The 14411-nt window shown below is 48.0% G+C and overlaps 1 protein-coding gene across 3 annotated transcripts in view; it reads left to right on the top strand.

The window, feature by feature from the left end:
* CELSR1 (cadherin EGF LAG seven-pass G-type receptor 1) overlaps positions 1-14411 on the top strand; it is a 526468-nt gene that overhangs the window by 214910 nt on the left and 297147 nt on the right. For all 3 annotated transcript variants that reach the window (XM_069629236.1, XM_069629235.1, XM_069629237.1), the window contains exon 3: positions 2042-2264. In XM_069629236.1, the coding sequence (XP_069485337.1) occupies positions 2042-2264 (223 nt within the window). The remainder of the gene's footprint in view (positions 1-2041; positions 2265-14411) is intronic.

Here is a 14411-nt window from a genome sequence, read left to right as displayed (position 1 = left end):
TCCTAGCACCAAGACCCCTCTCTTCAACAATTCAGAAATTGTACCTTCATGCAACCACATTTACTAAACTAGTTTGCACAGACCTCATGCATACCATACACACCCTGCACCGCCCTTGTACTATATAGCTATCTAGTGCCACCCGCACTATGTTGTGAAATCTACAAGACCCCACCCACCATCATTCTGTGTATTTCTAAAAGTGTGAATTGCTCTTTGTGAACTATGAGACAGTGCACCGTTGTTCCCCACTCTCTAAATACCTTAAAATAAAACTTACATTGAAAATATATATAAAAGATAGATCCAAATCCATGAACGGTCATTTGCAATGAATCTTTGAATGCCCCGTGACCCCCTTTTTTCTTGGATTAAGATATTTTCTCCTTGCATCTGATCAGGAGAGTCAACTTTGTGTAGCCCTTGGCGAAACCTAGGAGGGTGATCAGTGACTGGCCCCACACTTCCTACTGCAGCAGCCGAGCTTGCTCAGGCTGGTTGGGCGAGTATGTGCAACATGCGTGACCTCCTTGTAGTCATTTGCGCCATGGAGCACAGTTGGAGGTTTCAGGTCATCCATCGCATTTGCTTACATTCAGTCTCAAAGGGAAGGCCAATGGAGCAAAGTTTAAGCCTTGGAATATGTCCTCCCAGCCACGCTTGATGATTGATCCCCTGCTCCACTCATACTGGCCAGGCAGCAGGCCCACTGTGTCACCATTGCTGTGGAATGTCCAGCATTTTCCAGCGCCTAGTGCTGGCTCTTCCCGGATTGGTTTTCAATGGCAGAAACCTGGTGGTCAGGAATGTGGACAAGTATGAGTAGATCAGAGCCGCCAAGCCTCAAGTGAGGCTCACCTCTGCCACACACAAATTGCTCCTGAAAGCATGGTGGTGCTGCTGGGTACCCAGTTAGGTCATTATTCCCCATGCTGAATACCCTTTCACTCTCTACCTCCCTTGCTTTCTTTCTCATACACTTGCAGCAAAATGCAAGAGGGAAAACGGATAAGGGAGCAAGTTGAAGGAAAGGAGAGATGAAGGGAAAGCATGAGAGAAAGCGTGAGAGGAATCCCTTCTTTCTCTCTGCTTTCCGCGTCTACCATTGACATCTATTCTTTATCCCCTTTTCCTCACGTTCCTTCTCTCATTATTTCTCCCTCTGGGGTTTTGCCTCTGCCCCTCCTTCTCGTGTGCGGCAATGCTCCTGATAGGATGACTGTTCCTGATAGGGCTGACTGTTTAAGATGGTGTGTCTGTACCTTATCGGTTGTGTGTCGGATGGGAGATGGTACCTAACACGATGCTTGCGCTCAAAGGGAGAAGGATCTGAGATCAATGGTAATTCCCTGCTGCTCCACGATGGGGTGATGCTGCCTGATGGGCTGAATATATATTATTATATCTGACTGGGTGACTATGCCTCACTGCTAACATAACAGCACTGCTGCCATATAGTGAAGGCTCATTTAAACAAAAGACCCGAGGAGGAATGCAAGCGCTCAGACAATTCTCAAGAAATTCCATGCCTGCTTCACTGCACTGTTTCTCCTCTCAACAAACTTTATGGCGAGTTCCTGCGCTTACGTTTCCCACAATTCACACAATGTTCAGGTGGTCTCCATGGGTACTTTTTGCGACCCCTAAGACTGTCTTTTTTACATATTGAAGGCAGCATTGGACTGGTCAATAGGGAACTCTGGAGATTTCCCAGTAGGCCTCTGCATCCTGGGCCTCTTTTGTGTGGTAATCTATTTCATTTCCAAATTTTCTCATAGGGAAAGGGTTGGGCTTGCTGAAAATGTGTAATATGGGGCCACTTCGAAAACTATTTCTAGGGCCTCTTTTGGATCCCAGTCCACCCCGATTGAAGTGTCCTACAATAAGGAAGGTGTGGTACTGAAAATAATTCACTATTTAACGAGGTTGACGTAGTGTGTGTGGAAACAACCATTTGAAGCCTCGCTTTTCCACATTGTACCATTGTGGTATAACATGCTGTGCCGCGCAGTGATCTTCGTATTTCTCCTTTCCTTCCCAGGAGAGCACTGTGAAGTCAGCTCCCGCTCTGGCCGCTGTGCTCCCGGAGTTTGCAAGAATGGAGGAACCTGTGTTAACCTGCTCATTGGCGGGTTCAAGTGTGAATGTCCGCCTGGAGAGTTTGAGAGACCCTACTGCGAGATGACGACTAGAAGTTTCCCCCCACAATCCTTTGTCACGTTCAAAGGGTTACGGCAGCGGTTTCATTTCACAGTCTCCCTCATGTAAGTATTTTTGTTCTTCTAAATTGAATATTCTGCCTCAATGTTTCTGCCATGCGTAGATGTCCCATTGGCATCCGTGCCGCCCACACCCCTTGTAAAAAGATACCCATTGTATGTTATGCATGTTATATGTAATATGCTTTTATACTGTGCCAAATCACCACCATAGTAGTTCCAGAGCACAAGCCCTAATTTCATAATTGAGGAGGCCTTATTATCATACTCGAAAGGGTCACCACAGGAAATTAAAATATGTTATTGTTGTCTGTGCACATTTCATTCAATTGGACTTTCGTAATGAAAGAAAGTGCACAAGACAAATAACGACCTCCTTTTCAGATACAAAATGAAAGATCTGAAAATTAAATGGAGAAAAGGAATGTGCCTATAATGTGTCTGACAAAGTATGAAAGTTGTATAGATTTTACACCATACTCTCAATATGAGATATTTCACTGCCATTTTGTCTCCGGTTTCAAGTGGTCTAGTGCCTAAGTTTCAGTCTTGGTAACCTACCAACTTGGGTTCAAGTCCCAGCTTCAGCACTAGTTGCAGAGTCAGGCCAAACATGCACAAATGCAACTAAATGGACAAATACATGTTTTTATTCATAGCCTCAAAAACATCCCAAGGGGACACAGTCGGATTTCTGAAAAAAAGTGGGTGGATGCCGTCCACTCACATGTGCCCTCGACTCGTGCCTGGGTAGACCGGCATACTCTGCCCCACCTATGAAATCCAGACCTTAGTCTGCTGGAAGAACAGTGAGTGGCGTTAGTCTGGAGATCCTGGGCACTGTTAACTGTCCAGGATTATTTATTTTCAGTATCAGGAACACAACACAACGTTAAATAAACAACACAATATTAAATAAATTGTGGTCATAATAAAGTCAAAAACCTCTCATGTAGTCAAGATATGTACACAGAGGGAGCAGCACCAGTAAACACCTTGCGAAAAAAGGAGAAATATTGTTACTAGACCAAAGAGATGTTTTTGTTTGAACGATATAACAGAGAAAATGTGAGGGGGAAAAAATCCATATGGATGTGCCAGCACCCTGGCCTTTAAGGGGTTGTAGTTTTGCGGTTAGGGAAGGTTCTCTGAATATGATGTGATGTAAAGGAAACGTGGAGGAAATATCTTCCAATCGGATTGATATTCCCCAAACTACTGCAGACCGGTAAACTCTGAATGGGCTGCTGTTGTACTTTCCCTGCGTGCTTTGTAATGCGATAGGCTGGGGGGTTGGAGCAGCAACAATGGCGACCTGCAGCTGGGGGCTGTCACATGCTCACCAGCCACTTGTTTTGTATATACCTACTCCCTCAAGGCCTCAAAATGTCATCAAAATTAGGTTCAGGTAGCGTGTTAACATCCAGGTTGTATAATAATATACTATTATGCAGTGTGTCATGTCAAATCCTTCCCACTACAAAGCACCATATTTAATAGGTAATGGTAGTACCAATTGTATGGCATTCGATTTATCAAGATCCAAAGGAGGTGAAAGGCTAAGTCAACAATGCTGGAATTCAAACCTGTGACTGCAAGTTGCACACAGACCTCTGAAATAAGAGGTTCTCTGTCTCCACTACCTTCTGAGCTATATAAACAAGCATTGATAAAGCGAACAGTTTGGTCCAATTACCCGAGTACTTTTCTTGTCTCATGGTCCGCTCTCCTCCCCACTTCAGCCTCTTTAGGCACATCTAGCTCACCCTCATTGCAGTGTGCTGGAAATAAGCTCAGCAACTCTGCACGAGGTTAGCTCCTAGTCCATAGTGGTGCGTGGGAGAAGAGTGCAGCACTTTGTGGTTCTCGCTGCTATTGACAGCACAAGCGTAGAGGTGGGAGAGGTGGCCATGACTTGGGTGGATTGTGATGTGGAGCGCACATAAGCTCTGCTTTTTTGTCCTTATCTTGCTCTACCCTGCACGTTGATGAGGTAGCAGGGCTGAGGGAGTCTGGATTATTGGTGCTTGCTTTGTTTCACCTTTTCCAAGCTACCATTAAAAGCGGGGGACAGGAAGGCAGGAAAAGCTTGTCCTTCTCCAAATGTCCAGGCCCCAAATCTTGCTGCACAGGTCCTGTGGGGATGTGGAACAAAACAATACCTTTTCCAAGACATCATTCACTATCTTCAGGGAACTAGAAAAACCCTCCGCGCCACCTCCCTCTCTCCTTAAAGATAGGAATTGGTGCAACAGCATTCAGTCAGCCATGCTAGACAAACTTAACTCACTCCAAACCAAAATCCGCGGCCACCAAAAAGCTCTGAATAACCTCATAGCTAACCTACATAAGGTTATGCCAAAATCTCCCATGACTAAATCCTCCCCACCCTTCCATTTAAGAGATATGATCGAGTTGGAAGTAGTCACCCTGCACAAATCTACCAAACTGCAAAGGAGACGCCTGTCCTGCCCAACTCGTCAAAGTCTCGGCACAAATCCTAGCGCCTTTCCTTACTTCATTCGTTAATTCATCCTTCCAGTCTGGACACGTTCCATCTGGTCTCAAGTAAGTATGGGTTTGCCCACTCCTCAAGAAACCTTCCCTTGACCCAACGGTTCCAGGGAACTATAGGCCCATCACCACCGTCCCATTTTTACAAAAAACTCTCGACAAAGCAGCCTACCTGCAAGTCCAAGATTTTTTGGAAGAGAATCGTCTTCTTGGCCTGCGGCAATCTGGCTTCTGCCCACGTCATGGCACTGAGACGTCCCTCCTAGACCTAAAGAACCAAATGGATGATATCAGAGACACGGGCAAACCTGCACTCCTTCTGCTCCTAGACCTGTCAGCAGCCTTTAATTTGGTCGATCACAACACTCTGTGTCGCCATTTAGCTACTGAGGCCAACCTTTCCCCAAAGGCATGTGATTGGATCACCTCCTTTCTCCAGCAGGGCGTTATGAAAGTATTCTCTGACTCTGCCTGTGCCACCCCTAGCCACATCAAATGTGGCGTCCCACAGGGATCGTGCATTGTACCTACCCTCTACAACCTTTTTGCAAGACCCTTGTTCAGCATCCCTGACGCCATGCACATCTCATATACAAACTATGCTGATGACACGCAGGTGCTTATCCCACTCACGGGGGACTATGATGCAGATCTGAACACACTCACCTCCATCTACTCCACCATCCAATCCTGGATGGCAGACAACTGGCTATGCCTCAATAGCGAAAAAACGGAGCTCCTGCTCATAGGGTCACCCACCACTCTGGGCACCCTCGATAAGCAGTACTCATCCTTCTCCATTGATAACATTCCTATCAAAGTCTCCAACAATGTCAAGACCCTAGGAGTCTACCTGGACGCCGACTTGACCATGGACAGACAGGTCAATGCCATTGCCTCATCTTCTGCGTACTACACCAAAGTGCTCAACGCAGCCAGACCTTTCTTATCTCGTCAGAACAGCCTTACCATTGCTAGGGCTATAATTGGCTCAAGGCTTGATTACTGCAATGCTCTCCTCATAGGAACGTCCCAGAAAAAACTCAACAAACTCCAGCTGGTGCAAAATAACGCACTCAGGGCAGCCACAGGAGCTTCTAGAAGAGACTACATCTCTGAAGTGAGAAGACAGGTTCACTGGCTCCCAGTCAAAGAAAGAATTGTCTTTAAAACCCTTGCCATCATCCACAAATGCCTCCATGAGCTTGCACCCCCAAACCTATCCCAACGAATCACAAGGCATACTGCCTCGAGGCCTCTCAGAAAAGGCTATTCCAATACGATTCTCACGCCAAAAATCTGTAAAGCTCATGCAGGCGGCTCCAGCTTTCCTACATTGGCTGCCACTCATTGGGACCCACTCCCTTCTCACCTAAAACACATCGAATCCCACCAAGCTTCCGCAAAGCCATCAAAACTAAGCTCTTTAACTGAAAGCTGTAAACCTAGTACCAACTTCTAAGGTAGTACTACCATACTGTTACTCTTTGCCCGTCACGTTTTTCATTCTGTATGTCATGTAATTTGTAACTAACTAAGAAGCCTAAAGGCGCTTTAACCTGTATGTCAAACCTCATACATTTTCTTGTAACAGCGCCTCGATGCCCCTGGGCTGCAAGTTGCGCGATACAAATGCAAATGCAAATAAATAAATAAATAAAGATATCTAAGATGTACTCCAAACGTCTGTCATTGTATTGCAACAACACTGAATAGCCTTCGGATTTGCACTGCCGAGAGACATGGATGTGAGATGCTGTGGATGGATACAAAAAATAACAATGTGTGCACTGCCCAGTGCATGCAACAGGCCATATCTCGCTATAACAATCCATCTGACAGGCCAAACAGGGCAAGTCCTCACAGACAGCAAAACTGCCATGTTCTACATAAACAAGTAGGGAGGCACACATTCTCCAAGTCTGTCCAGACTATTCCAGAAAATGTGGAAGTGAGCACTCAAGCAGAACATGTTCCTAATGTCTCAACATGTTCCAGGGGAACTCAATTCTCTAGCAGACTCTCTAGGCAGAGATCCTCTACCCAAAGAACACAAGTGGCAACTGTAAGGAAGGCATGGTATCAAACAGTAAGACAGACACAAGTGATCACAGTTCAAGGGTGTTTATTGAACTTCAATTGGGTTTGAAAAATGCCTATCTAATCCTAAATCTTAAGAAGGGAACAAGCTACGAGCATCAAATAATAATAACACAGTCCTAGTAAAGTGTTTCAAAATTAAATGCCCTATGCTAATACACCTAATGCCACTCATTACTTCTAAATACAACTAGTGTGGAAAACAATGTTATGCAAAAGAAAAGTGTCAGTAATTGCCTGATCTCCCCTGACCATTGTATTGGAACACGTCAGGTATACTGCTCGGGTGTTAGTCCGGTTTCTCTCATAGCGAGCTGTCCGTGTGAAAGTGTTCGTGTTGTAAAAGCGGGGGATGTAGAGTTCCTAAGTATCCTACCTGAAGGTGTTACAGGGAAGGGAATACCACATCTCACCAACCAGCATCCCACTCCCCGAAGACTCCTCCCCCCGATGATCCTCCCGCACTGGTCTACCCCCAGGATTTGGATCCAAAAGCAATGGCCGTGTCCTGGCCACCTGGGTGACAGATCCCCGGGGACTAGTGGTTGAGACACCTTCTGGTTTCTCACACAACTAAACAGAGGAATTCTAGATGCTGTCTTCTCCCTCTGGAGTTATCCTCCTTTAGACTTGTTCACCACAAGTCTAAACGCACAATGTCCAGACTTCGCATCTGGGTTTCCCCAACCCAAATCCAAGGGGAACGCCAAGTGGCTGAGCTGGTCAGGGAAATTGGGTTACGCTTTTCCACCAACACCGCTCCTCAGCAGGATAGTGCACAAGATGCACCAGGAACAAGCATCTCTAATCCTGGTTGCTCCTATGTGGGTGAGTCACCCTTGGTTTCCACATCTGCTCAAACTGGTGATGTACAAACCAGTTAAGCTCCGGTTCCACTCCAACATGCTATCCCAGCACGGGGGGAGAACATTCCACCCACATCCTCAGTCTATGAACTTGGCAGCTTGGCACCTAAAGTCATAAAGTTTGGACATTTAAAACGATCTCAAAGGTGTTTGGAAATCCTCAAGGAGGCACGCACACCTAACACCAGGCATGGCTACTTCAACAAATGGAAAAGATTTGCAATATGGTGGCGATCAAAGGATACAAACCCTATTGAATGTACTCCTTTACACATCCTTCACTACATGCTCCACTTACTAGACTCTGGCCTAGTATTTAACTCCATCAAGGTTCACCTAGTGGCTCTGTCTGCGTATATCACTTCACAAAACAAGGCGTCTTGGTGGAAAGTCCCTGTTGTTAAGGCTTTCATGGAGGGAGTAAAGAGGCTTTAACCCCCCATTTCCAACCCGCCTCCAGGTTGGGATCACAATGTGGTGCTCTCAAAGCTCATGTGTCCTCCCTTTGAGCCTATGCACAAATCCAGCCTCAAACAGCTGACATACAAGACAGCTTTTCTAGCAGCATCACCTCCATAAGAAGGGTTAATGAGCTACGAGCTTTATCAGTGCAAAACCCTTTCTTTGGTATCCACAAGGACAAGTTGGTTCTAAGAGCACACCCTAGGTTTTCACCTAAATTCATATCCAACTTCCATGTTAACCAATCCATTGAAGTACCCACTTTCTTTCAAAATCCTTCAAACTCAGCTGAAAAAAACCTCCATACACTGGATGTAAGGAGGGTGGTTTTATACTATGTAAGCAAAACCGAAATGCTAAGGGAAACAGATCAACTGTTTGTCTCCATAGCACCTGGTAGGGAAGGTGATCACATTTCGAAGAACACCATCTTCATATGGATAGTGAACTGTATACAGATCTGCTACTCCCTATCAAATAAAACTCTGCCTTTCACACCAAGAGGCACACTACCAGAGGTACAGGAGCTTTGCAAATGTCCCTCTAGATGCCATTTGCAAAGCAGCTACATGGATTTCCATACATACCCAGCTATACTGCATTGACACACATTCTAAAGCAGATTCACAGGTGGGACAAGCAGTGCTAAAACATCTATTTGCCACCGTACCCTCTCACAACCCACCTTCTTCTCCTGATACTGCTCGCTAGTCTATGCATAGCATGTGATCTAAGCAGTTCCACAAGCCTCAGAAGGGGTACATTACTCACCGTAATCGTATTTATGATGCTTGTATCTGCTTAAATTTACAAGCGCCCACCCTTCCTCCCCTTGGAGTAGAATGTGCATAGATGTTCTCTGGCTTTATCGACTCTTATCTGCTTTAGTACATCGGTACTCATGCTACACTTCATGCTACCTCATGTCAGAAACAAAACAATCTGAGGGACATCGACGCGTGAAGGAACATGGGAACAGGGGATGCCACACTAGGGATAGTATTACTGGCACGCCCTGTCAACCCCCCTCTTCGAGTTTGCATAACAAATAATGTAATACTGTGCGGCTACCACTAGCTGTCGGCCTATGCATAGCATGTGAATCTAAGCAGATGGAAGCACCAGAAATCCGCTTATGATGAGTAATGTATCCCATATATATATTTCTGATGCTTGTTAATCTGCTTAGACTCACATGCTGTGCATAGGTCCGACATCCAGTGGTCACTGCGGAGTATTGCATCTTGTTTTTCGTAGTCGAAAAGGGACGTCGACCGGGCGTGTCTGAAATACTATCCCTATAGTGACGTGTGTTGTACCCACAATCCCTCACACGTCAAGGTCCCTCAGATTGTTTTTTTCCGCCCAGCTACTGGTCGCCTTTACGCGGAGCTCCTCGAGAGACATTGCAGATTCCAGCTCCTCGACCTTTGGTCGTTTTTTCCTGTTTAAAGATTTAATATATCGATCCCTCCCTCGACGCAGTGGTGAAGCTGTCTCCGCCGAGCAAGATCTTCGACGAAGGGGACGAGCGGAGGAGATCCGTCGGCGTTGCCGAACACGTGGCCTGGCCTCGCAGGCCAAATACAGTAGGGAGAGTGGGGTCGTGGGACATCTCTGATTCTTTTTCTGAGAATGCCTTTCCTTTTCCCCTTCCTTTCCCTTGGGGTAGTTATCATGCTTTATTGCCTCGGCTATGGAGAGGACACCCTTTAGGTTTTGCCCACTTTGTAAGGGCAAGTTTACTTGGAAGGACAAGCATTCACGGTGTAACCGCTGCTTGCCCCTCGATCACGTAGAGAAGGGTTGCTCGGCTTGTCGGCTTCTAAAGCCAAAGACTCTAAAAGACCATAGGGTCAAGAGGTGGGCGGCCTACGCTATGTCGAAGGCCGGGTCTTCACCCGCCGCTGCTACCACCGACAGTGACGAGGAACGTGATAACACGACCTCCGCTACGGAAGTCGTACACCCCTCTAAAGAGCGCTCGCGCTCTTCGTCGTCTGTCCCCGGCCCCGATGGGCTCGGCTCACGCCCTGCTTATGGGGATGAACACCCAGGCGACACTGACGCACACGATACAATACATAAACACACAACCCATAGCTCTTCTTCGTCGAAGACGAAGAAAGCATCAGCGCCCAAGGAGACGCAGGTTACACCGGCGGCCTCCTCGGACCGTTCGGGTTCAAAGCCCCTCTCGCAACCGCAGCCGCGACCAGCGACTGGGCTTTCGGCAAATAAGAGCGCCGCCCCCAAACCATCGGCCGGCGCGCACCAGCAGAGAGCGCATGCCACCGTAGAACGTTCGACACCCGTAACGTCGAAACCACAGCCCTCCGCTGACAAACGAGTCACAGAGAGCTTGGCGAGGATCGTTGTAGCCGACGCCCAGAAGCGTACGCCGAAAGACACGTCGAGCGCTACGCAAAGGTCGAAAGACACGCCGAAAAAGCCCGAAGAAAAACAGGGACTACCCCCTTCAGTCGGGGGGACCCTCAGCACACCGGAAGGCTTTTCGGAGGGCGACGGGACACTTTCCTCGACGTTGTGGGAGAGGTCGAGCCGTTTTCAGCAAGAAGACACTAATTTTCCCCCACTAGACCGCTCAGGGGTACCCCATGAAACCATGGAAAGGCTCCATCTCTTCATGGAGAGAATGGAGAGGTTTATGAACACCCAGAACCCTCCCACTCCAAAGAGAACAAGAGAAGGGCCTCAGGAGGACCCCAGGGCCAAATGCCCGAAGCAGGACACAGCCTTAGACTTCCATAATGTGTATGACCTCACTGGTGAGGAACAATACTTAGAAGAGGAGGATGATTTTGTGGACAATGAAGAAGGACAGAACCAAGAGGAAGGTCTGGAAGACAGCCCAGACATGGTAGGAGAAGGCTTCGGAGAAAATCCAGAAGAAGGATATTCGGACACTGATGTCCTGAACCTAAATCCTCCAGACAATTCACCTGTTAGAAACACGTCTCCCATTGACGATCAGCCCACATTCAATGCCCTGTTGCGCAGAGCAGCAGCACATTTCGAACTGGACACTGGGGAGATCTCTCCGGAAATAGACTTTGTGGAAAGAGTAATTAAGGAGAAACCCCCAGTCAGCCAGACCATTCCCCTCCTCGCTTCAGTGAAGAGAAGAATCATCCCTTCGCTATCCACACCTGCACTAATCAGAGGAGTTAATCCAAGGATTGAAAAACTTTTCACTTCTTCACCCTCAGACCCGCTGTACATAAGGGGACATTCCATTCCGGATTCCCTTGTAGTAACTAATGCAAGGAAGAGGGCAGGGGTGCCGCTGTCCACCAGTGAGGCACCACCTGACAAGGAGGGCAAGAGGTTATATGCCCTTGCTAAAAGAGTCACATCCTCGGCTGCCTTTTCGGCAAGAATTGCGAACAACAATTCTTTGCTAGCTAGCTACGCGGACGCGCAGTGGGCCAAACTGCGCAAGGACGCCGAAGAAGCGCCGGAACCATTACGTACACGCCTGCTTTCAACTATTGGCGAAGGAACCCAGGTCAACCAGAGTATTGTAAAGAACTCTCTGGATGCTGCTGAGACAGCGGGACGTTCCCTGGTTCAGGGAATACTCCTAAAACGCCATGTATGGCTGCGCAACTCAGGGTTCAAACCGGAGACACAGGCGTCTTTAATAAATAAACCGGTTGAAGACGCAAACCTCTTCGGGAAGGCGGTGGATGAGGCTCTGGAAATGGCTAAAAAAGAGTTCGATACTATCAAAACTCTTGACCAGATCTCTAAGCCCACTACCAGACGCGGCTATGGCAACACACGCTTTTTTCGTGGCCAGCGCCAAAAGCAGAATCAGCAGCAACAGTACCCTGCCACCAGTTACCAGACCAATAGTGGGCAGTACAGCCAAAGAGGACAGCGCAGGGGCAAGGGGAGAGGGCGGGGGTCCACCCCCAGAGGCTCCCAAGCCCCCAACAACACCAAGTGACGTGAAGATTCGCGTCCCCTCCCATGCAACACCGGTCGGGGGCCGGATAACATCCTTTCTTCCAGCATGGGAGGGAATAACGTCAGACCGCTGGGTACTTTCCACCGTAACCCACAGATACTGCATCGAATTTAACAGTTCCCCAACATACAGGCCCCCGAGGGGACGACGCATGGCACCGGAACACCTTGCCATCCTTCTCCAAGAAGTACAACAACTGCTGGAAAAAGGAGCCATAGAGGTCGTGCCTCTATCTCAGGTAACGGAAGGTATTTATTCAGTGTACTTCCTTGTACCCAAAAAGGATCTAACCATGCGCCCTGTATTAGATCTGCGCCCAGCGAACAAGTTTATCAAACCCCAGAAGTTTCGTATGGTAACCTTACAGGAAGTGATCCCACTGCTATCACAGGGAGATTACATGACAACATTGGACATGAAAGATGCATACTTTCATATTTTAATGTTGCCAGCGCACAGAAGATACCTCAGGTTTATGATAGAGGGCAAACACTACCAGTTCAGAGTGCTACCCTTCGGCACAGCATCAGCACCAAGGGTATTCACGAAGGTACTGGCAGTGGCAGCGGCCCACCTGCGCAGGTTGTCCATCCCAGTTTACCCTTACCTCGACGACTGGCTCATAACAGGGGATTCTTACGAAACATGCTTCTCCAATACCCAAAAGACTGTAGACCTTTTGTTCCAGTTGGGCTTCTCCATCAACGAAAAGAAGTCCAGCCTAGACCCCAGCCAAATCAAACAATTCCTAGGGGCTCTAATTCAAACAAAGGACGGCCTTGTCTTCCCCTCCAACGAGAGGGTCCAAAACATGCTGTTTCAGATCCCTCAATATGTGACCGGTCGAGAGGTGATGGTACGCAAAGCAATGCGCTTGCTAGGCATGATGGCGTCGTGTATTTATTTGGTACCTCACGCGCGCCTGCGCATGCGCCCTATGCAAAAGTGGCTCAACAGCCAGTGGTGTCAGGCCAGCGGATTATGGGACGATCCAGTGGTGGTCTCGCAGGCCTTAGTTCTCTCGCTACGATGGTGGACAAAGGAAAACCTGGAAAAAGGGAAATCTTTTGCCACACCCGCGGCGGAAGCCACTCTAACCACAGACGCATCCCTAACAGGATGGGGGGCTCACCTATCCCATCAGACTGCTCACGGAGTGTGGACTCCGAACGTAGCATCCAAACATATAAATCTACTGGAGCTACTAGCTGTGTTAAAGGCGCTAAAAGCCTTCCAGGAACACCTACAGGGCAAAACGGTGTTGGTCCTTACAGACAGCACCACAGCCATGTACTACACCAAAAAGCATGGGGGCACCCACTCTCCAGGACTGTCCAAACTGGCCCAAAATATATGGAAGTGGGCTCTCAAAAAAAACATGTTCCTACTGTCAGAACATGTACCAGGGGAACTCAATCTGCTGGCAGACAAACTCAGCAGAGATTTCCCCCTGCCCGAAGAGTATGAATGGCGGCTACACGAAGACATCGTCTTCGACGTCTTCACACAATGGGGATTCCCAGAAATAGACCTATTCGCAACCCTGGAGAACTCACAATGCCTAAGTTACGCCTCCAGGTACCCCCAGAACCAATCCAAGGGGAACGGTCTGTCGATGCAATGGTCAGGGAAATTTGTTTACGCTTTTCCCCCGACTCCCCTTCTCAACAAGGTGGTGCACAAGATGCACCAGGAACAAGTAACCATGATACTGGTGGCCCCAATGTGGGCCCGACAGCCATGGTTCGCTCACTTGATGGCGATGTCTCTATCTCCCCCAGTGAAACTCCCCTGCCCGTACAACATGCTGTCACAAGACAAGGGCAGGACTCTGCATCCATGCCCCCAGAACATGAACTTAGCAGCTTGGCTCCTGAGATCATAGAATTCGGACATCTCCTGCTCCCGCAGAGATGTATGAACATTCTCAGGGAAGCCAGAAAACCTAACACTCGCCACTGCTACTCTAGCAAGTGGAGGAGATTTGTCATCTGGTGCAGAGGGGAAGGCATCAACCCAATTGACTGCTCTCCCACACATATTGTTCTATACCTGACCCACTTGTTGGATTCAGGTCTAGTGTTCAATTCCATTAAAATCCACCTAGCGGCACTTTCTGCATACACCACTTCCCAACTCAAGGTGTCGTGGTGGAAGATCCCTGTTATAAAGGCCTTCATGGAGGGAATAGAGAGAATACACCCCCCGATAGCTGACCCAGCTCCCGGATGGGACCTTAACGTGGTACTTACCAGA

This window comes from Ambystoma mexicanum, chromosome 12 (genome assembly GCF_040938575.1).
Source record: "Ambystoma mexicanum isolate Mex_15411 chromosome 12, UKY_AmexF1_1, whole genome shotgun sequence".
Classification (NCBI taxonomy): domain Eukaryota; kingdom Metazoa; phylum Chordata; class Amphibia; order Caudata; family Ambystomatidae; genus Ambystoma; species Ambystoma mexicanum.
The sequence above is the reverse complement of the archived record's forward strand: the minus strand, read 5'-3'. Positions and strand labels throughout refer to the sequence as shown.